At 39.3% G+C, this 25,261-nt stretch overlaps 1 protein-coding gene across 8 annotated transcripts in view; it reads right to left on the bottom strand.

Annotated features, from left to right (window-relative positions):
• Positions 1-25,261, bottom strand: part of arhgap23a (Rho GTPase activating protein 23a) — an 87,044-nt gene that overhangs the window by 38,519 nt on the left and 23,264 nt on the right. For 3 of the 8 annotated variants that reach the window (XM_058769137.1, XM_058769138.1, XM_058769139.1), the window contains exon 1: positions 9,019-10,811. The exons of 2 other annotated variants lie outside the window; for them this stretch is intronic. In XM_058769137.1, coding sequence (XP_058625120.1) covers positions 9,019-9,267 — 249 coding nt within the window. In that variant the 5' untranslated portion in view covers positions 9,268-10,811. Of the gene's footprint in view, positions 1-9,018; positions 10,812-25,261 lie in introns of those variants that run through there. 3 more of the 8 variants (XM_058769141.1, XM_058769142.1, XM_058769140.1) reach the window with 1 other exon arrangement.

Raw genomic sequence — 25,261 nt, 5'->3', positions numbered from 1 at the left:
ATTCAGTCAGTCAGTCGTTTACTCCAAAACTATTATTCCAATGGAATAACATGTCACACAGAACACTGCATCTAATGCAAATGAAATGCATCTGTGTTGACAAACAAGTCACATTAAATGTGATAATTGGAGAATACTCTTGGCAGATGATTGCTAGAAATAACACCCTGTTGTTCTAAATGACCATCCCAACTGTTTTGTATCTGTCAGTCTACTTACGCCACCTGTGCAAACAAGACGTGGGCATGTGAGGAAAAGTGACTAAAAGGGGGAGGGAACGGGAAACATCTCTCCACATTTGGGGAACCAACATTCTCTAAGGAATTCTTAGAGGCCATGTTTCTTATCAGATTAGTAGGAATAAAGGCCATAAAATAAAATAATAGCTTTCGTAATAAGTATTTAACACATCAGAGCTACGTTTCCCAAAACCATCATAAGTTTTGGTTTCAATGGGTCTACGATGTACTTCAGCTTACGATACTTTTTTGGGAAACGCAGCCCAGTTCGCTAAAGAGTCCTTTTGATTGGGACAAAACAGGTCGCAGGCGTGTAGTGGTGTTTTATTTGAAAGGTGACATCATCATTCCCCTCATTTTGCAAAAAAATACCTCTTTTCTCTTCAACCTAGAATCAACAACCTCACCAGCCCTGTGGTTTCACTATTACAGGAAGTTCAGTTAGGGCAGGAAGTTCCCTAAGAATGGTGCCATAAACAAGGGAATTTTTTTTTTTTGGCAACTCATTTTATATAAAGGAGACATTTGAGACATTTGAGAAGCAAATGTAACTGCTCTTCACCCCGTTACTCCTCACATCTCTCTGCACTCAGCAGAAGTCATACTCTATAATCCAGCGGTCCTGACTCTGACCGCAGCCTCACCCCCTCTCCGCTTCTCACTCTATTTCTGTCTCACACACTGTTTTCATTTGGCTGTGCTTATGTCTGAACCTTCTCTCTTTCACTTGCATTCTTACCAACTTGCACGCATGATCACACACATATAGACAAATGGTAATGCTCCTTTTAAACAGCCCCCATATTGTGTGGAATGATGTAATGTTTTTATTGAACTTTCTTTTCTTCTGTTAAAGGGATAGCTCATCTAAAAATGGACACTCTGCAATCATTTGCTCACCCTCATATCTTTCAAAAGCTGTATGACTCTCTTTCTTCCGTAAAACAAAACAAGGAGATATTAGCCAGAATGTCTAAGCTTCTCTTTTCCATATAATATAAAGGAGGGTGACAAGATTTTCAGTGTATACCAAACTTAATTTCAATCCGTTTCACTGAATGACCTTTAAAAATAGTTCACATGCCATTTGGACTACTTTTACGATGCTTTTATTGTACTTTTTTGGTATTTTTAGAGCTTGACAGTCCCTGGTCCCTATCCACATTCATTATATGGAGAAGAGCAGCAAGAACATTCTGTTAAACTTCTCATTTCTACTTCAGTTTTATGGAAGAAAGTTATACAGGTTTTGAAACAACATTTTATTGTTCGAGTTATCCATGTGAGTATTTTGAAATAGAAATAGACTAATCTGTGGAATGGATCTAAAAACTCCACATTAAACAATAGCCAAAATATTTAATAAACACACAAGGATTTAAGGGTTTCTTTAAAATAAGATCAATTTACCTGAGAAGCTAATAGATATTGCAAAGATATTAAGGCTCATTTTCAGAGAATGTATCTTATATTAAATTTCTTGTCTTTCTCCACTTAAATTCTTGGGAGCATTCTGCAGAGTTCATGCACGCGTGGGCCTGCTCAACGGATTAGACAGACAAATAAAAGTGAAAGACACAATAAGGCTGTGTAAGTGACAGGACGAATGTACAGGGGCATGTGTGAATTCCATAACATTTACTGTTAAGCCAGGACATGTTCAGACAGAGACGGAGAGGCTAGCTTTAGAAAGAGAAAGAGAGGGAGAGAGCCGTCTCCAACAGGCTCCAACACGCAGGTTTCGACCACAAGGTTCCTCCCAGCACTGAGAATACCAAACCCTGTTATTACCCCCCAAAAAACACACAAGTGTACACATAAACGCATGCTGGTCGCCTTATGGTCCAGCAATGTCCATCCATTTAATGCATTAAACTTTCCCTTCCATTCTGTTGTCGTCATGTGTGTTTCTTCATCACTAACATTCTAAAGGATTGGAAACATGACTCTCCAAGGAAACCAAGCACTCAAACAAGTTATCTGTTTGACGTCAGAGAGACCTCCAAGAACACTTCCTACATTCCCATTAGATTGGAAGCTTTTGAGAAGTTAACTGACATATTGCAAGCCAGATGATGTCCAAAGATACAATGGTGCACAACAATGACTACATTTACATGGACTCGCATCAGTAATCTAATTATTTACCTTATTCTGAATAAGACAATATTTAGATTTAGGTGTTTATATGGGTTGCTTCTAGAATAATCCTTCCATGTTCCCATTTTACATGTTACAGTACATAGATCGATTAATGGCATGCGTCATTACGTCCCCACGCGACGCCATCCGACGTCCCCTCTGGAATTTCACGTATAAACATATAGTTTGTCTTTGTGATGATGCCATATATAGTTTTGGGTGTTTCATTTTTAATTTTATGAAAGCTTCAAGTGCAGTTAATTATTTGTATGTGCATTCAGATGACGGCGGTGTTGAAGCTCTTTTATTTGCCGTCAAACGGTTGATCGCTGCCGTGAATGTGTCCCGTCGCAAAATGCGGCGAAAAGTCCTACACGACGGTAATAGTTTGATTAAGGTGTTTACATTTCTGTACTGCACCTCGATAATGTGACTAAAATTGGAATACTTCACATGTCTTGATTTGATTTCTGTTTACTTTGATTATGACTTTAGCCGGATTAAGGTCACCAAAAATCTCTGTTTACATGGTAGACTCTTAATCAGAGTATTGTCTTAATCGTATTAAAATCAGAGTATTGATGTCCATGTAAACGTAGTGACAGCCCTTCATATCACATCTTAAATAGAGAGAAAGAGTCTCATTTTCCAGCAAAAATGTGTGAACAAATGGACATGAGAGGCAAAATGATTGAAAACATTAAGATTTCGGTAACACTTTATTTTATGGTCTCTTAACTAGTTGCTTATTAGCATGCATATTACTAGAATATTAGCCATTTATTAGTAGCAATTAAGCACATTTTATTATTTTGAATTATTTTTTTCATGCACCACTGTATTTTCTTGCATTATGCATAAAAATCACAAATTCTTTCTTAGATGTATGCCCAGGTATGTAAAAATTATTCTCTCAAATAAATTTTAATAAGAAACTAAACAAAATTATCCGTATATATATATATATATATATATATATATATATATATATATATATATGTCACACTTCATGGACTTTTGTTTTTGTTTTTATTTCATCCCTCGTGTTCCTTGACCTAGTTTCTGTCTCCCCTTAATTGTGTCATTTTGTGCAGGTATGTCTTGTCAATTATCCTCATTTATTCTCCCATATAAGTTGTAGTCAGTTCAGTGTTTCTTTGTCCGTTCTCGTCAACGTGTATGTGTGTATTCAGCCTTGATGTTGTGGACCTTGTGTGGATATATTAAAGTCTTTTACTTTCATCTTCGTGCGAGTTCATTATACACAGAACCGAGATAGAATATATATAAGTAAATATGGTAACACTTTACAATAAGGTTCATTAGTTAAACATTAGTTAATGTATTAACTGACATGAACTAACCATGAGCAATACATTTGTTACTGTATTTACTAATCTTCGCTAACGTTAGTTAATAAAAATACAGATGTTCATTGTTAGTTCATGTTAGTTCACAGTGCATTACCTAATGTTAACAAGATTTGAATAATGTAGTATTAAATGTTGAAATTAACATTAACAAAGATTAATAAACGCTGTATAAGTGCAGTTCATTATTAGTTCATGTTAACTAATGTAGTTAACTAATGAACCTTATTGTAAAGTGTAACCGTAAATATTTTTCTGAAAAAAACAACAAAAATATATTGATTTAGATTTTTTTTTTTTTACATATTTGCATTTGTCTGCCTAACTATGCATCAGCCAAATTAAGAAATGCAAATATCGTTGAAATCATAATAGTGTTGGCGCCGACAGCCTAGTGGGCAGTGCACTGACATATAACGCCGTTGCGTTATGGGAGTCCCGATTTCGAATCCCAGCAAACTGCCAAAAATAAGTCTAAAAATAATAATAATCATAGTAGTGTTGTGCTTTAGAAATACACCCTTACGACTTCTGCTCAACATCCAAAATTCATTCAGCCCAACAGTTGGGTTGAGGTCATAGTTTATGACCAGCTGATGATGGATTAACACACACACCTGGCACATTTTTCTTAGAGGGTGATGTGTTTCTAGTGTTGATTCAGGGTAATTTGGTCATAAATCAGGGAAAGAATTGGAAACTAAATGTGGACATTGACTTAAGAATGTATATTGCTAAATGCCCTCAAAATGCCTCATCTGATGAGTCTCCAGTCCTCTAAAGCCCGAAACACGCTGCATGATTTTTCGGCTGTCCTAGACGAAAGACTGGCATCGTGAAGCAATCGCGGCGATTTCTGATTGGCCACGATTGTTTCACGATGCCAATCTTTCGTCTGGGAGAGCCGAAAATCGTGCAGTGTGTTTAGGGCTTAAGTTGGCAGGCTATGCTTACACACACACTCACAGACAGTCGCCAGAAACAATACACTGCAAACAGCTGAGTGTGTGATCCTGCTGAAAAGTTGAGCGTAATTAATGTTGAGTGTTTAATCCCTGACACCCTGCCCTATGACTGCAACACACGCACACACACATAACTGAGAAGAGGTGTGTGTATGTGTGTGTTTAAACCTGTCTGTCAGCTCTTTCAGTTCCGCTGGAGCTCCGTTAAACAGGGTTTTCCAGCTTTATAGCAATGTTTGAATCCAGGTTAAAAAAAATAAACAGAACTGCAGGGAATATGAATGAATGTACTTGTACCCAGCAGAGTGACTTCAATACTGTTGACATTGTTTATACTCTACATAATTGTAACCATATAATGACAATACATTACAATGTACTAAATGGACATCTTCTGTAGTGCATATCATAGCGTGACCTATAGAATCAGTGTTATTTTAGTAATATTTATAATATTTATTGCTTTATAGTTGTTGTTTTTTAATTTGTAATTAGCTTTTATTTTTACATCAGTTTTAGTTATTTTTAGTCATTTTCTTGTTTTTGTCATTTTTCATAGTTTCTCAATTGTAAATAGTTTTAATTTCTTTTATTTCAGTTTTAGGTTTAGTATTTCAACTTAAACTTACTTCAACTTCAAATTATTTCAGTTAGCTGCCAAGGCAACATTTCAAATGAACAGTTTCATAAAATAACAGCTTTAGTTAATGATATTACTGCTTAAAATAAGCTAGTTTTACAGTATTGGAGTGGTATATCATAGTGGCTAAAGATTTGAATTGGTGACTGAAAGGTCGTAGGTTCAAATGTGATACATGAGCTTTCACTGTTGTGCCCTCGAGCAAGTCACCTAAACCTATGTCCAGGGGGATTGTCCTTAAACATACAATAAGTCACTTTGGGTCATGGCTGCTAACTGACTACTTACCTATTAGTGGTCCAAGCAGGTTTCAATTTTATGACAATTGACCCTTCGCAAAAACCCGCCTCCTTCGTTACAGTTGCTATGTCCGACAAGCCATGCCGCTTTCACATTACACATCATGTTCCCATGCAGTGAAAAATACATTGCGAAGCAAAGAGGACATTGACAACACGGACAGAGCAGGTCACTTCTGGTATGAAACAAGGTCTCAGCTTTCAAATTTTGTAATTTTTAAAGGGGTCATATGATGCGATTTTTACAAGCTGATTGTGCATAGATAAGATCCCTGAAGTTGCAAAGACTAAAGTCTTAGAACCAAAGAGATATTCTTTATCAAAGTTAAGACTCTGCCACGCCCCCCTAAAACGGCTCATTCAAACACGCCCCCACATGTCTACGTTACAATGTGGAAATATTTGCGCAATGCCGCCCAAATGTTCACGCAAAGAAAGGCGGCGTGGTTTAATCGCGGTTTGTGTGCAAACACATACGAGCATCATTATTGTGTCTGTCACGCGACTCTGTTCCCCTCTCGGGCTTGAACTGATGGTAAAACTAAGGACATCATTAACTGTCTTTACATTTATTTTGAAAGATGAAGCTCGTGATTATGGAAAGGGGCATTACATTTCCGACGAATGCTTGCGGTGATCGGCCAATCACAATTCACTGGGTCAGTTGGCCAATCAGAGCAGACTGCGCTTGTCGGAAGGAAGGACTTCAACGCGTTTCAGAGAGGCGGGGCATAGAGGACCTGTTTTTTGAACATTAAAGCATGTCCACATATTCTGTTACACCAAATACACAAAATAATGATTTTTAAAAAAAGCATCATATGACCCCTTTAAGAAATTCAAACAATAAATACCCTTTTTGGCACTAATGTGTTGTGACTAGGGGTGGAACGGTACATGTTTTCGTATCGAACCGTCACGATACGGACATCTCGGTTCGGTGCATGAAGCCTTACGACGAATACAGGAAATTCACCCCCAACCCAGAAGGGGGCGCCCACAGTAATGCAACGCTGTTTGATAACCACCAGCAGAAGAACAGCGAATGCCATGAGTTGCACACTTGAAAACAAAGCCCACTAGACAGTGACCATGTGCTGATTCTGAATGCATCTCTCACATAGACTGACAAGGGAGTATACTTTAAAGGCTTGCGCACTCAACTGTTTGTGAAAAGGAGCTTTGTGCTGGTGTATCCTACCTCTCTCATTCTGCACAAATCCAAATATTCCATAATATTTCCATATTTACGATGTAACGTATCTGAATGCTAAACTATTATTTATTATGTAAATGTACTTCAGACACATTCCAACGAGGCGTGCGCGCTGATGTTTGGTTCACTGTATTTTATTTTGATAAAGTACCAACTGTGCTGTCAAGTTAGCAATGCTGGAACTGATGTGTGTTTTTTTTGTGTGAGTGTGTGTGTGTGCGTGCGCTCCTGCGCGATCACTTCAACTGTTTCCTTGTACCAGCAGAATCAACTATTTAACAGTCTTATTGTCTTATTAATAATCACTGTATAAAGGTCTGCTTTTATTTGTGTACACTCACAATGAAAACAAAACTGATTTTATATAACATGTAAAAATTTGTAATTTGCATTACTGTCTGTTCAAAATAAATGAAAAGAAACTGAGCATAATAGATTTTTTTTTTTCCCCCTTGTACCGAAATCGTATCGAGCCGTGACCCCCGAACCGAGGTACATACCGAACCGTGACATCTGTGTACAGTGCCACCCCTAGTCATGACAGATCGCTGTAGCACCTGTTTTTTATTTCAACTGAGGAAAGATGTCAATACAGACAATTTTTCAAGTTTAAGTCCACTGAAGATAATCTACTCTCCTGTCTGATTTGTTTGTTGAACAAAATGGAGGATTCGGCGTTATGATTGGTCAGATCGCGTGTCAATTGAAGGGTCAATTGGCCACAAGTTGCCGCAATAATGGGCAACTTTACACATACATTATAACAGAGATTAGTATTAAAATTCCTGTTCTGTCTGTCAGTAATTTTGAATTTTACGAAAAAATTTTTTTATTATTTGTCCTCAGTCATTGGTTTGATTCACATAAAATGTGGTGTGTATCATCTAGAGTGCATCCTGACAAAATGTTCAATAACCCTACAGTGCACCTCTAGCACTGTGTATTTTAACACAGCCTTGCTAAAGGACACCACCTGGCAACCTTCTGTCAGCCTAATAACCCAAGAGAAACACACAGCTGAATGACTGAACAAGAAAACTAGAGCATTAAGTCCTACAGTAAATCTGAACGAACCCAAGCAGCTTCATTTAAACTGAGTCTGTCCTTCTAGAATCGTTTTCCCTTTCTGTGATGGGAAAAAATGGAAGGGTTCACCTCTGAACGGATTATGATGGTTGTTCAAACATGGTGAGGCACAGTTTGCTTTTTTAGGAGGACATGGAGCAGCTAACCCAACTGAAGGAGCAGTCCGACCACACATAGTTGAAAGCGGTTGACTTTGGTTTGGGTTAGCGTCTCATATGAGCATGTGTCTGGCCGACAGCTGTTTACATGTAAAAATCTGAAGAATATGCCATTTCATTCCACACTATTCCATCCTCACATGCCTGGGAATATGTCTTATGAATATCTCAAAGTGTGTGATCACATGACAGAACAATCACAGACACAAACAGACTCCTATATACACAACAGTCCTAGACATTCCCTAACTATATCCTATAATCTAGGTGCTTAAAGCAAAACCACACCAACCAATCAGTTTAACACACACACAAACATACACAGTCACCCGAAGGGCTTTTATAACCCCTTATCTGGTGCCTTTACGTTTTAATTAGTGTATCTGACCTCCCACAACCATCTCTATGGTTAAAGTTTCAGATAAGAAGTAAATGCAAGTAAGTCACATTCTCAGAAAAGTTTTTTAAGACCCGATATTTTTCCCCGAAACTGACCTTTTACAAGAGCATTTTTTCCAAACCTTGTAAAGACAGTATACAATACAATATAAATACTTAATATTTATAAAACACCTAATATAAAATAAATAAAAATGTAAATAAATAAAATATTCTAATATATTCTAATATACATACACACACACACACACACACACACATTTAAAATAATACTTAAATAACAATATCATGTAATTATAATGTATTTTTGTCCATTTTGGGCTTTTATATTTTGGGCTTTTTTTGGGACTTTCAGTGGCATTTTTGCTCAACACCCAGGTCAATTTCTAACCCTAGCGATAAATAAATACAAAAGTCTTTCAAAAGCATTTTAACATATATAAATTACGCTATATGTCTCTCTTTTTCTCCACACATACACACACACACATAAAAACAGCTTACCCTGCAGGTCTGTGAGGGTCTCGGCAGTGCTCTGCTGGCTTTGATGCCATTTGTGCTTTCAATAGTGTCATTTTGGAGGTTCGAAACATTTATTTGTGGTGTATCCCCATGTAAAACCGCCACCCAGATACAGCGAGGTTCTGGAGAGCTGCAGTCCACCCCTACCACATCCTGAAAACACCACTCCTTACCCCCCACACGCGGGCACACAGCAGGCATCGCCAACGGCACCTGACCCGCTGACCACATCACACATCAACACGCACGGGAGTGTACAAGGGCTCACAAAAGGACGAGTCGCAATCACAAAGGAACCATTAAGACCTTTTGATGTGGCAAAAAAAAAGAATCTGATAACCAGAAATAGGGAGAAGTTAAAAACTACAAGTCAGCTTAAAGATGTGTCCGTTCTCTCCCAAAGAGAGGAGAAATTCCAGATGTGGTTTCTGTTGAACATGCCCAAATCTCCTCATATTTCGTTAATCCATGCTGGTGAAACTTCTTAAAGGATTCCGGAGTTAAACTGACAGTTCCATATCACACCGGTGAACTCCACACCTCCCATGCTCACGTACACGCACACAGACGAGTGTTACGACCACAGAGGCAATTCCAGAGATGAGAGTGATCCAGGATGTGGCCACATACCCCTGTCTGGCAGTCCCAGAAATGTGTGTGTGTTTGTGTGTGTGGCGAGCACGTGGCAGTGCTGGCAAGATGTAGATCCAGGGAAGCCGGCTGGAGGATGGAAAAATATATTAAATCCAAGTTTTTACGCATCAGTTTTCCTCCTCTTTCTTTGCTTCAGTCTTTTTTTCTTCTATTCCTTCACTTTCTAAACCATTCAGCTCATTCAGTCTTTCTCTCCCCACTCTCCCCACTGTCATCTCTTGACAAACTCTAAACTCTGGCTCTCTGTCACTATGAGTGGGCCGGCCCTCCTGCTTTTCTTTTGCTCTCTCTCTCTCTCTCTCTCTCTCTCTCTCTCACTCTCATTCAGGTGTCATTCCCTTTATCACTTCTTCCTGCTTGTATATATTTGCTGCTTACCAGTTATTCTTTATCTCACTTGCATACTCTCATATGCCTATTTCTACTCTTTTCAAATGACCCACAAAATCAAAACCAGTTTTGTTGCTTTCAGTCCATGTCTGTTACCTTTGAGATCACGCTCAAGCCAGTTTACACCAAATAATCACTTTTAACACATTTATAGACACTAAATTTAAATTTTTTTTACTTCCGGAACACTCACTATAAATACTGATGACTCACCCTGCACCGCACATAATTCCATCCAATCAGATGCTCCCTAGAATGAGAATGCCTCGCCCTCTAATACAAACTGCAAATCATTTTCAGCGATCATTTTTTAACCCTTCTAAACTTTTTTATTGACTTAGACTTATCTAATCCTCTTTGTTTAGTTTTGTTTTTTCAAATTACATTTCTAAAATAGTCACCAAGTTTAAAAGATATCAGCCAAAAATGACCAAGAAGTTTACAAGGGTTAAAAAAAAAATCCCTTCAATATGTAATTAAGCTTACTCAAACCAAAACTGTAGGCTAAGGCTTCATTTTCTTTTTGCCATCTTTTTCCCTCTGGCTCCTTCTCTTTCTTTATCACTGTCATCTCTACAGTCTCTTCCATCAGCCCTCATTACCGTCTGCCGCAGAGAAACTTTTGCCCCTCAGAGCTCTACGATTTCTGCATTATCTAATCTTTCCATTTCATTTTCATCTTTTTCACTCGATTCTTTGTTCCATCAAGTAAAAGACATGAAAAGAAAAAGTCTGAAGCCATCAGACAGTACTAAAAAAGTCCATGTAGTCCAACAACATGTTATGGCTCCGCTGAAACCTCCCGGAGCCCCCAGCGGCTCTGAAAGACCATTCGACTGTGTGCGAAACAGGAATCAACAGAGCAATGCAAAACCCCCCCACTCTCTAAAAGTCCCCTCAGAGAAAGAGCAAAATAATGGCTCCGCTGGCAACCACAATGAGCCAAAAAAGTCTAAAAAGGACAGAAAAACAGTACATATTGCTTCTAACTAAAAAAAGCACAAAGGGAGGAATGACCACTATGAGAAAGAAAAACCAAAACCCAGAAAAACCCAGAATGGCAGACAAAAACACAGGGTGCCAGGCACCTCACTGCAGCTGCTCTCTGAGGCCAGACTAAAACAGCTGCTATAAAACAACACACACACACAATTACACCAACACAACACAAGACATGCACAGTAACATATATTCTATCAGGTCACATATTGACACTAACACACACACATCCGTGGAAAATCTCACCCAACAGGCAAGTCTCTGGTGTGTGTGTGAGAGAGGCAGGCAGCTGGCCATTGATGAGACATTTCCTTCTCATTCAACTCCACAAAACACACACACACCTGAGATCCGTTACAAATGAGGATGGACTGGTTTCACCTGTCACACTGTTAGACGTGTACCGGCACGACAACATACAGCCAGAACATGTACACAACAATACATGCAGCACAACACACATACAGTTTATCATGCCAGGTGAAGTTAAAGAATAGACTGAAGATTAAGTCATTCTGAATCATATAAATGCCTCATATTTTATGTTTACACACAAAAGATACTTATGACCTTAAATATCCTTTTGTGTTATTATGAAAGCATGCATGCAAAGCTTTAATGGAGGAAACACACACACACACAGACACACACAGGCCTGAGGTGTGTTGGAGATGAAGACACATAAGCTCTAGTAATTAAATATGAATATCAAGACTTCCTGCAGTCTAATCTGAAGCTCATCCTCCTTTTCCTCACCCCTGTATAAACTAAACAGAACAATAACAATAAGAAGCAAAAAAGAGAAAGATCTCAGTCTCAGATTTCCCAAGATACAAAAGTCTATGATTTAAAGTCAATATGAACTTACTTCGCCTAAATTTTTCCCGTAAGAATTTATGAGCTATGCAATCCACATCAATTTGTGTCAACAACTCCAGAAGAAAAATTGTATTGCTCTGTGGTTAGTAATTTTAAAGCCAAGAAAAAAACCCAAAGAAAAAAAATAAAAAGTAATAGAGAAAATGTTGCAAATAATTTTCTTAACCTTCTGGTAGTCTTTAGTTATTTTAGAGAGATTTTTTTTTTTTTTTTTTTTCACTTACTCCAAATGCCATGCACCTGCTATATAAACACACACACAGAAAATCGTGTCCATGATTAGAAAACAATAAATGTAAAAAAAAAAAAAAAAAAGTAAAAAAAATTATTAATTAAACAAAATTCACGTTAGTGATAAAATTCCATAGGAAATTAATGGGAAATACAAAAAACACAAAAATACATAGCAACATTTTTGGTACAATCTATAGATCATGTCTATTTATAAAATTAAATTATTATGTCTGAAAATACTCAGCTAGGGAATGCAGTATTCTAGTGCTTACATCATGGTATTACATAATATTTTCTTTATTTCTTCCACCAGATGGCACTAACCAATCTGCCTTCCATGCACTTTTAAAATCCTTTTAACTTAAACACTGTATTACTTATATATATATATATATACACACACACATATACATACACACACATATATATATATATATATATATATATATATATATATATATATATATGTGTGTGTGTATGTATATGTGTGTGTGTGTATATATAAGTAATAATTTATATAAGTAATAATTTATATAAGTATATATAAGTGTATATATAAGTAATAATTTTTGGCCATGACTGTGTATATATATATATATATATATATATATATATATATATACACAGTCATGGCCAAAAATATCGGCACCCTTGGTAAATATGATCAAAGGCGGCTGTGAAAATTAATCTGCATTGTTAATCCTTTTGATCTTTTATTTAAAAAAATTCACAAAAATCTAACCTTTCATTGGATAATAAGAATTTAAAATGGGGGGAAATATCATTATGAAATAAATGTTTTTTCTCTAATACACATTGGCCATAATTAACGGCACCCTTTTATTCCAATACTTTTTGAAACCTCCATTTGCCAGTTTAACAGCTCTAAATTTTCTCCTATAATGCCTGATGAGGTTAGAGAACACCTGACAAGAGATCAGAGACCATTCCTTCATCCAGAATCACTCCAGACCCTTTAGATTCACAGCTCCATGTTGGTGCTTCTTCTCTTCAGTTCACCCCACTCATTTTCTATAGGGTTCAGGCCAGAGGACTGGAATGGCCATAGCAGAAGCTTGGTTTTGTGCTCAGTGACCCATTTTTGTGTTGTTTTTTGAAGTTTGTGTTTGGATTATTGTACGGTTGAAAGATCCAAACATGGCCCTTTATAAGATTTCGGTCACACTTTATATTAGGTGGCCTTAACTACTATGTACTTACATCAAAAAATAAGTACAATGTACTTATTGTGTTCATATTGTATTGCAAAACACTTTTACTGCTATTGAGGTGGGATACGGGTAGGTTAGGGACAGGTTTGGTGGTATGGGTAGGTTTAAGGGTGGGTTAAGGTGTAAGGGATGGGTCAACAGTGTAATCATAAATTTAATTGCAGAAATTAATTACAGATGTAATTACATATATGTATTTTTAAAAATATAAGTACAATGTAAAAACATGTACGTACACAATAAGTGCATTGTATCAAATGATTAATTTAAATGTAAGTAGATAGTAGTTAAGGCCACCTAATATAAAGTGGGACCAAGATTTCTAACAGAGTCAGTCACTTATTGATTTTTTATCTGTTGGTATTTGATAGAATCAGTGATGGCGTGTGTCTGAACAAGATGTCCAGGACCTCCAGCAGAAATATAGGCCCACAACATCAAAAATACAGCAGTATATTTCATTGTACACATGGGGTACTTTTTATCCCTGTATTCACCAAACCCATCTTGAGTCTTTGCTGCTAAAAGCTCATTTTTTAGTTTCATCTGACCATAGAAGCCAGTGCCATTTGAAGGTCCAGTCGTGTCTGATAACTGAATATGCTGGAGTTTGTTTTTGGATGAGCTAGGAGAATTTTCCAGCTGTGGTCCTTGCAATTCTCCAGTTGTGGTCCTTGGAAAGTCTTTAGCCACTCAAACTCTGCTTCTCATTGTGCATTAGGACGATATAGACACACGTCCTCTTCCAGGCAGATTCATAACATTTTATGTTGATTGGAAATTCTTAATTATTGCCCTGATGGTGGAAATGGGAATTTTCACAGCTCTAGCTCTTTTCTTAAAGCCACTTCACTAATTTGTGAAGCTCAATTATCTTTTGGTGCACATAAGAAATATATTATTTGTTTTTTTTTTCATTGTGATGGGTGATTAACTGCATTTGGACTTTGTTTTCCCTCCTATTTATATTTCTGTGAAACAGGAAGCCATGGCTGAATAATTTAATGTTCATAATCACCCTGGAGTGCTCAAAATTGTGAATATGAATGGGAATATACTTCAGAGATATTTTACTCATAAGAATTTCTAGGGGTGCCAATAATTGTGTCCAATGTGTATTTGAGAAAAACATTTATTTCATAATGATATTTCCTCCAATTTTAAATTCTTATTATACAATGAAAGGTTAGATTTTTGTGAATTTTTTAAATAAAAGATCTAAAGGATTAACAACGCAGATACATTTTCACAGCCTTCTTTGATAATATTTACCAAGGGTGCTGATATTTTTGGCCATGACTGTATACATACATATGGGCGACATTTGACTCTCGAGTCAGGGGGGAGAAGAAAAAAAGATGCATCAAAACAATGCGCTACCATATTGCAATGCATTGTGTCAATACAACGCAGTGAAGAATAACTTAAAGAGCTTGCCTGCATTTACCAAACTGTGGAGCTTTTCTTACTGCTGATTTCAATGGTGATGCTTCCCGTTTTAAGTGTCAGCTGATGGCCTTTCATTTTTAACCAGGAATGTGAGCGCTGCTTTTCTAATGTTAATTTAAGTTCCCTATCAAAAGGTAACTCCCATTGCGTCGTCATTGACGACTGCTTTGGGGAAACTCCTGTTTTCTCTGTTACTGAAGCCTGATTGGTTAACGTTTGTGTACTGCACAAACCAGTGGCGCTCGAGCCCGCTAGAAGGGGCGGAGCCGAATGCTACATGAGTCGGCCCAGAGCGCCATTTCATCAGAATCTTCTCCTTCAGTGACGAGACCATCTCTTTGCTGACTCTGCAATTAAGAAGCCTAAGAGAAGCTGCAGCGGAAGCAGCGAAGCCTTCCCCTGCGGCTATCCGGCTGGTAAGCGCAATGCTCTTCAGGCTAGACTTCCATCAAACACAATCAAACCTCTACAAATGATTCAGAATGCAGCAGCACGACTGGTCTTCAAAGAGCCCAAAAGAGCCCATGTTACACCTCTCTTTATCTCCTTGCACTGGCTACCGGTTGCAGCTCGCATCAAGTTCAAGTCATTGATGCTTGCATATAGAACAACCACTGGCTCAGCACCCGCCTACTTCCACTCACTATTACGAATCTACATCCCCTCCAGAAGTCTGAGATCTGCTAGTGAGCAACGCCTCGTGGTACCATCAAAGAGAGGCTCAAAATCACTCTCCAGAACATTCTCGTTCACCATTCCTGGCTGGTGGAATGATCTTCCCACCCCATCTGGAATGCTGGATCCCTGTCAATCTTCAAGCAACATCTGAAAACTCATCTCTTTCGACACTACTTGACTTCATCCTAAACTTATGAAAAAAAAATTATTTATTCCTTCCCTTGCAAGCTTGTACTTATTTGAACAATGCCTGAGACTTGGTGTTTTGCGAGCACTTCCTCTGTCTGATTGCCTCTTCAAGATAAATCGCTTTATGTATTCCCTAATTGTAAGTCGCTTTGGATAAAAGTGTCTGCAAAATGACTAAATGTAAATCTAAATGTAAAGAGCAATTGCTGAGCAATTTCTCTGCTATATTTTTGCAAATGTCGCATCGCGAGTGTGGCTCGTGCAGGAAGTTCTGCATGATGCAGAAGGGCAGTGAGTGCGTCCCCTGTCTGGGCAGCGCCCATGCAGAGACTGTGTGCTCATTGAGACGGAATGCTCTCACAGAGAGCACGAGTCTTGCTCTTCTCCGCTCGCGAATCGCTTCTTAAATGAGAAAGCCCTGCTCTCCCGTTTCTCCTCTCTCAGCGAGCTCGGACAAAGAAACAGTGCAGTCACGGAGCTGAGCAACTGGGTTTGAATGATCTCACGCCGGCGAGAGCCTGCGTGCTCATTCTCCCCCGGCACTTTGATCTGCCGGTGTGTATTTTACATGTGAGATTAGTGCCCCTCTTACATCGAGCGGCTCAATTCTAGGCAGATCAGAGTAAAAATGCTGTCACCAATGATTCAGATGACTGACAGCTTCACATTTGTGTGTGCGTCGCTGAGGCTGTGCTCACTGAGACGGGCTGCTTTCACAGTACATCGAGCGGCTCAGTCCTTCTAGGCGGATCGGAGTAAGGGCTGTCACCAGTGATTTCACATCACTAACAGCCTTCGATATGAGTGCGCCACTCGCCTGGGTCACGCCCACGCTGAGGCTGCACTCACTGAGACCAATCATGAGAGTGTATGTCTCGCTCTGCTGTGTTCGCGGTTTGCCGCCCCTCCTCTCACGTTCTCCCCTCCCAGCTGCCTCTGAGGATGAAACCGTAAAGTCACGGGGCTGAGCAACCGGGCTTGAGTGATCACACGCCGGCGCAGTTCCCGCACGGCTTCAGATTAGACGCATCTGGACCACGCCCACTCTGACGTTCTGCCATTAGTAGGAAAGTAACCGCTTGCCGCTTGGCTTTTGGCTTGGAAAGCCATTACCGGCGTGTCAAGCTGGATTCTAAAAAAAAAACAAACATGGAATGAGGATACTCGCTCCAGTTTGTTCGCAGGCCACCTCGCTTCAGAGGTATTATTCACATTTCAGTACCGGACAATGCATGTTCTTCGGTCTGAAGTACATACTGCTTGCAAAGGTGCCATGGAAACGGTCCCCTTAGTGAACAGCGAGTTGGGCTTTTACAGCCAATACTTCCTTGTTCCCAAGAAAGACGGCGGGCTCAGACCAATTCTCACTCTCAGACATCTGAATCGGGCTCTCATGCGACGGCCGTTCATAATGTTAACTTTGAAACAGATCCTCGTGCAAATACGGCCCGAGGACTGATTTCTGTCTGTGGATCTGAAAGATGCTTACTTTCATATCCGAATAGCGACCCGTCACATACCGTTCTTGAGAACCCACTTTTACGAAGTGGGTAGTCGAGGCTCTTTCTCCTCTGAGACAGATGGGAATCTGCACACTGAACTACCTTGACGACTGGCTAATGCTAGCCGACTCAGAACGGCAATTGATCGCTCACAGGTCGTTGCTGCTCAACCACCTAGAGAGTTACGGTTTGAAAATCAACTCAGCCAAGAGTTTTCTGATTCCCAGACAATGAGTGTCCTTTCTGGGAACAGCCATAGACTCTTCTAATGCTAGCTTGAATTACGCTGGAATGCTCCCTGAATATCCAGCGAGTGGCGGCGTCTTTCAAGCTGGGGGCTTCACGTCCCCTCAAAGCATTTCAGAGGATGCTCTGCCCTCATGGCTGCCGCCTCCTCAGCTATTCCCCTGGGCCTGCTTCACATGCAGCCCCTTCAATATTGGCTAAAAGCCTGTGCTCCGTCCCACACCTGGTGCCTGGGTCACGCTTATGTCAAGGTAACCCATCGCTGCCTCAAAGCTGTGGTCCCTTGGACAACTCCTCGTCTGTTTCAATCAGGCGTACAGTTGGGAACGAACTTCAGAGGGAAGTGGTCACAACAGATGCCTCCAGCTCAGGTTGGGGCACTCTGTACGAGGGCAACCCAGCGTACGGCTCCTGGTTGACCCACGAGCGACACCTGCATATCAATTGCCTCGAAATGATGGCTGTTTGTCTGGCCCTGAAGACCTTCCTGCCAGCCTTTACGGGGCATCACGTCCTAGTCAGTTTGGACAACACAACAGTGGTGGCCTCAGGTCACGTCCTCTTCACAGGATGATTCGACGTCTCCTGCTTTTGGCACAGAAAGAACTCCTCGCACTACGAGTGGTTCATGTGCCAGGCACACTGAACCAAGGAGTGGATATGTTGTCAAGGAACGATCTAGCTCCAGGGGAATGGAATCTACATCCCCAGACGGTTCAGATGATTTGGTCAGTTTTCGGCAGGGCAGAGGTCGACCTCTTCGCCTCCGGAGACAACTGTCATTGCCCAACTTATTTTTCGAAGCAGCGGGACGCTCTGGCCACGATTGGCCCAACACCCATCTGTATGCCTTCCCTCCGATCGCCCTGCTATCCCAGGTTATCAAGCGAATCAGGGAAACAAAATGCTCTCTCCTCCTCGTGGCCTCCCTCTGGAGGAACCAAGTCTGGTTCCCAGAGATGATCCACCTGCTGTCTGCAGCTCCGTGGTCAATACCACTGAGGAGAGATCTTCTCTCGCGAGCACAGGTCAAGATTTGGCATCCCTAGCCGGAACTGTGGAGCTTTCATGTCTGACTGCTCGACGGGAGTCTAGTCAATTCCCAGCGAGAGTCACTAATACCATTCACACTAATACGCCTCTACGCCCTCAAGTAATCAGTCTTCAGTGATTGGTTTTCAGCATGTAACCAGGATCCGGTTTCATGTGACGTGTCCCACTTGCTAACCTTTCTGCAGGAGCAGCTGGATAAGGAGCGCACCCCTTCCATGCTCAAGGTCTATGTGACTTTGTCACATATGACTTTGTCGTTAAATTTCTTAGAGGCGATTGGTAGTTGAATCCTCCTCGGCCTAAGACTATGCCAACATGGGACTTGTCCACAGTCCTGGGGGCCCTCCCTTTGAGCTGCTTCAAACAGCCGGCTTAAGGGTCATGACGCTCAAAACCGCTCTGCTTTTGGCCATAGCATCCGTTGAGCGAGTAGGTGACTTGCAAGCCCTGTCTGTCAGTGCTTCCTGTCTTGAGTTTGTACCCAATGACTGTAAAGTCGTTCTTCAGGTGCACAGCGGCTATGTACCGAAGGTGCTCTCAACTCCATTTAGAACCCAGGTTATTTCCCTCCTAGCCCTCCCCGTAGCGGATGGTGAACAGGGACCCAACTTGGTTGTGCCCAGTCCGGGCACTGCGAGTGAACTTTGAGGCTATCGCCCTGGCTTATACCTCAGCGGGCGTGCAATGCCCTATAGGTGTGAGGGCCCATTCCACAGAGGAACGGCCCCCTCCTGGGCTTGGTCCAGCGGAATCTCTACTGGGGAGATTTGTGCGGCCGCCGGCTTGTCGTCGCCATCTACCTTTATTAGATTCTACAGTTTGGATGTTCCCACCTTGCAATCGCGGGTTTTACCCGCTTAATGTTTACTTCCCCCCCCCCCTTCGGGCGGGAAGGGTTAGGTGAAGCAGACCTCAGGTCGTTCTCGGGTCTCTTTGTAGCTCAGTCTTATGGAGCCCTCACTGAGTGTTCCTAGGCACAGCTCACAGAGCAGGCTTAGTTCTGCATCTGCTTATAGCACGGCGTTATTGGATGCGTTCCCCAAAGCAGTCGTCAATGGCGATGCAACGGGAGTTAGTGCTGTCAAACGATTAACCGTGATTAATCGCATCCAAAATAAAAGATTTTGTTTGCATAATATATGTGTGAGTTCTGTGTATATTTATTATGTATATATAAATACACACACATACAGTATATATATTGAAAATATTTACATGTCTATATTAATATTCATATAATTTATATTATAAATATATTTAATATATAAACATAACCTATTTTTCTGAAATATATACATGCATGTGTATGTATTTTTATATACATAATAAATATACACAGCACACACACATATATTATGTAAACAAAAACTTTTATTTTGGATGCGATTAATTGCAATTAATCGTTTTAACAGTACTAACGGGAGTTACCTTTCGATAGGGAACGCTCCGGTTACTCACGTAACCTCGGTTCCGTGAGATAAGGGAACGAGCGTTGCGTAGCTGTCCGTGCTATACCTGCACGCAAATCGATGGCTGTCGCTTCAGTCGTTGATTCTGATGAAATGGCGCTCTGGGCCGACTCATGTAGCAGTCAGCTCCGCCCCTTCTGGTGGGCTCGAGCGCCATTGGTTTGTGCAGTACACAAACGTTAACCAATCAGGCTTCAGTAACAAAGAAAACAGGAGTTTCCCCAAAGCAGTCATCAATGACGACACTTGTTCCCTTATCTCAGGGAACTTTACAGCATAGGCATATGTGTACGTAAAACGAAAGTTTCATTCAAATTCTGAATGGATTATAGCCTAGAAAACACACAAAGCGTGCTCCCTTTATTATCGCTAAACACTCTTTAAAGTTCATTGCGATCTCACAAAGTTCCGTCATAATCAAGCTATATTAAGTTATTCAGGAGATGATTCACGAGCATGCAAAACTCTGGCGCTTTCAGCGGTGAGTGAATTCTGAAAAAACTACAATGTTTCTGATTGGCCATTGCGTTAATGAAATCAACAGATATTTCTGTGATTGGCTACATTGCTCAATGCCGCAAAAACACATTGGATAGTTTGCAAGATCTTTAATTGCTTGTGCTTTCTTTTGAGGGTATTTAGCATAGTCTAGTATCAGAGATTCCATGACTAACAATATTGGGGGGGGGGGCTAACTGCCCCCCTTGTCAACCCCCAACATATGCCAACACATATATATATGTGTGTGTGTGTGTATGTATATATCAGTGGTGTGCGGTGGTGTTTTAAAATGAGGAGGCACCTAGCAGGATTTTCTGCTATTTATACTACTAATTGCAAATAGTGGCAATTATCTGCACCTCAGTATTGTAGTACATTATAAAACAGTATGCAATAATAACATATTGAGTGTAAATGATAATTTTAATTCAAATTATTAAATGGATGTCACCTTATTGGGACAATAAATTCCTCCTTACACCTACCCTAACCCTACCCGATACTTTAAGTTCAACTTTTAGATTATTTGCTTCATTATTATTGAAAATACATGCCTTTCCAACGTGATATCTGATTTGAAAAAGTAGGGAAAAAAGTTCCGCAAAATGTGGATTCGAACACGGGCTGATCGCGTCAAAAACGACAAAAACAAGAGGCGGGATTTATTACAAGAACCAATGACATCCAATCATAACGATGGAGGCATTGCCTCCTCTCACGTGACTTTCCCCCATTCATCTCAATGTGCCTCCAGAAAAGTCACGGCATGCTAAGGAAGGGGTCTCTGTAGAAAGTCAATGGACCGAAGGGAGGCAAGCCTCCGCTGTAACCTTACCTGCAGGTGTCGCTGTTGGACAGTGTTACTTAATACAAACGAGTGACTTAGTGATTTAGACTTTTAATATCATATTTAGTCATATTTGTGCTGTTGTATTTTTGTAATATCAATATCTGTAAATTTGTAATATCCAATTTTGAGGAGAGGAGACACTGCCTCCCTTATATATATATATATACACACACACACACATACATTGAAACAGAATACACAAACACTGTGCATTCATTCAATTATGAAAAGGTTTTTAACCATTTTTTTAACCTGTTTAGACCTCAAGGATCACAAGTGTGACCCCTAAGTGAGGAATACCAGAGGGTTAACATTCCTAAGGAGAAACAAAAATAGAAACAAACTAGACAGTTGTTGACAATAGAAGTAGGAGTCTCCATTTGAGCTCCATTTAATCTCACTTAACATCAATAAGCCAGTAACTATTTTCATGTTATAACCAATAACTAATAAATGTCACACAATATAATTCCATACCGATTTATATCTATATTGCTCTTAAAGGGTTAAACCTTTGCCATGATATATCAACATCTCTTTAAATTAGTGATGATCTATGACTTTAAACAAGTGGAAACATATACCCAATATCAACAGATAAATAATTAAATATCCATTAATGTCCAATAATAGTTTAAAACACACACACATATTGAGGCAATATTTTGTGCATCCATTAAATGGAACTCGATTAGAATCACTTCTGAGAATACTGTAAATTTTTTCTTCTGAGGTACTTTACCTACAAACACACAAACAGCACTGTAGAGCCCTCATGTTTAAATAGACTGGAGCTGTGAAAGCTACGTAAGCGGCAGATGTTTGATCTGCACATGCTCTGATATGAGCTAATCCTTTTCATTCTCATACAAACATGGCTGATTCATTTATCAACACATGCTGATGGAACAGATACTCTAAACCAGAAGAACTCAGCTTATGGGTCACGCATCTCTTCTGACAGTCTAAAAAAAAATACTTTATACAAAAATAACCACATAACATAATTCATATACTGTATGCCTATATCTTCATAAAAGCACACATGCACACTCACTCATGCACTTTTTAAAAAGGATGTAGTCTGTCCCCTGCTGGTCACATGATAATAAACAGTCTGCATTCATACACACTGGCACTAAAGTATGAATGAATGAGAGCAGCAATAACAAGCGCCAAGCTAAGATCAGTTCAAACAGTACAAAATAAACATAGCCACATCTGAATGTGTATAACATGTGCTGATATTGCGTATCGGCTGTTTAAACGAGGCCTCGGTGAGCGTTTGGCGATACAGAGACAGGAGATAATAGGAGATCTGTCAACACCATTTGGTCCCAAGAGCGTTAGATAGCAGAACACAGTCTAGACCCACTTTAATGTGACTTTCCTGAGAGCATGTGTGCTTATCAGTGGGTATGTTTTTGTGTGTGTGAACAAAAAAAAAATAAAAAATACTAGTTTAAAATGGTTAATTTTAGCTGTAATCCTCAGCAAAGCCTTTGACCACTAGACTGCAGACTTGAAGCAAAACCAACGGATTGTAGTGAGAAGAAACCACCAACAGATGGCAGCACTACAGCACAAGAGTATTTTGGTGTTATGTATGTGCTTACATATACAGTATGCTGTGCCTGAAACCTATACAAAGGCACATTTAAAACAAAAGTTTGTTTAACTGTCTACTAAAAAACTTTTTTTTGTCTGGATGATTCCTGAAGTTAAATCAGATTAACTTGCATTGCATTTTCACAATACATATTGTTTCAAAGCAGTTTTACATTGCATTAAAACACCTAGTGGGAAGGCCAGAGGCGAATACAGCAATGAAAAAACAACTTCAAAGATGTTTAGAGAGAAAAAAACAACGGAAGAACTAGACTTGCATGCAAGGAACATCAGGCTAGGCACATATTGCACACATATGTATATATATATTAAAGGGACAGTTCAGCCATAAATGAAAATACTGTAATCATTCACTAACCCTCATGTCAGTTCAAACATGTATGACTGACTTTCTTCATAAAAATCTAGAAAAGAATATTATAGAAGATATTTTGAAGAACAGTTTTGGTTACTACTATTGACTTCAATTGTATTGAAAAAACAAAACTAAACACTGACATATTTTTAAATGTACTATTTACATTACAAAACAAGTGAATTCAGTTTCCAGTTAATAGTCATTAACAATTTGTTCGAACATGAAAAATACTGTACAATTCTCAGTTTCACCAACGTCATGAAATATTCACTAGGTTATGTCTAAAGCTCACTTGAATTTGCTCTAGGTCACTATATGGCATTAGACGGAAATCTGAAACTTTTCAGTTTCCTTCATAGTAAAAGTTATTGATTGGGAAAGTGTGGCAGAAAGGCAGCTGATTAGGTTTATGGCACAGACAGACAGAAACTCTCAGATTCAAATTAACTAGGTGTATTTATCAAGGATAATAATGTGCAGTATAACTGGTAAGCATGTGTATGACTGGACTGAATTATGTGCATGAGAGGAAGTCAAAGGGGGTGTGAGGGGAATCACACCTGTTCTACATGAAGACCAGAGAGATTAGAGCAGAAACTGAACACAGAGCAGATGTGCCAACATGAACACATGCGCACACACACACACACACACACACACACACACATGCACTATACTGTTCAAAGGTTTGAGGTAAATACAACTTCTTTTTTTTTTTTATTAAAGAAATTAATACACTCATTCAGCAAGGATGCATTAATTTTTTTTTTTAAGCACCAGGGTAGTTAACAAATAAAAGTGGGACTGTGTCCTATGGTGTGACATAGCAAAAATGTAGAAAAAAAACAAACAAAAAAAAACAACATACAAATAACATGAGAAAAATGTATCTTCATTCTTTACAAATAGCACGAGAGAGGTTTATCATCTAGTTTTTTTAGTACATTTTTCCATCACACCATAGGACACATTGATACGTTAATAACCACCAGTAAAGATACTTCTTTTTCAAATAAATGCTGTCCTTTTGAACTTTACATTCATCAAAATTATCTCAGTTTCCACAAAAATATTCAGCAGCATAACTGTTCATCATTTGATAATATATATATATATATATATATATATATATATATATATATATATATATATATATATATAAAATTATTATTATTATTATTTTTTTTTTGAGCAGCAAATCATCATATTAAAATGATTTCTGAAGGAACAATGAAGACTGGAGTAATGGATAACTACTACTGAAAATTCAGCTTTGAATCACAGGAATAAATTACATTTTAAAATACATTAAAATAGAAAACAGATCTTGTAAATTATAATAATATTTCACAATATTACTGCTTTTACTATATTTTTGATCAAATAAATGTAGCCTTGGTGAGCAGAAGAGATTTCTTAAAAAAAAAAAAAACACATTTAAAAAACCTTTTGAACAGCAGTGTCACTGACATAAAAGTGAAAATGTGACTTCTAAATGTAAATGTACACAGATCTGACATGGGACCTGAAGGGGTGGAGATGAGTTGCGTATGTGTCAGATACCTGAAGACATTCTCCTCACCAGCAGCCGTCTCAACACTGACCCCTTTTAAGTCAACTGTGAAATTGTTCTGCTCTAAAAATACATCCTGTATGGCTCTGAACGCTCATGTCTGTGTGAATGGTGTGTTTCAGTGTATGCGGTTTCCCTTCTGCATTGCTGAATTCCACATCAGTACAGCTGCTTTAACAACCACACCCCATCACCATCGCGACCATGCCTCATGGCAACCATCAATGTTTCCACAATCCAGAGGGTTACGGAGCGCAAAGCAACAACACAGCAACTTAAACTGATGTTCCTGAAACCACAAGCCAAATCATTTATCAATAGGGCAGAGTTTGTGTTCTTG

Source organism: Onychostoma macrolepis, chromosome 03 (assembly GCF_012432095.1).
Source record: "Onychostoma macrolepis isolate SWU-2019 chromosome 03, ASM1243209v1, whole genome shotgun sequence".
Taxonomy (NCBI): domain Eukaryota; kingdom Metazoa; phylum Chordata; class Actinopteri; order Cypriniformes; family Cyprinidae; genus Onychostoma; species Onychostoma macrolepis.
This window is presented reverse-complemented; position numbering and strand designations above follow the sequence as displayed.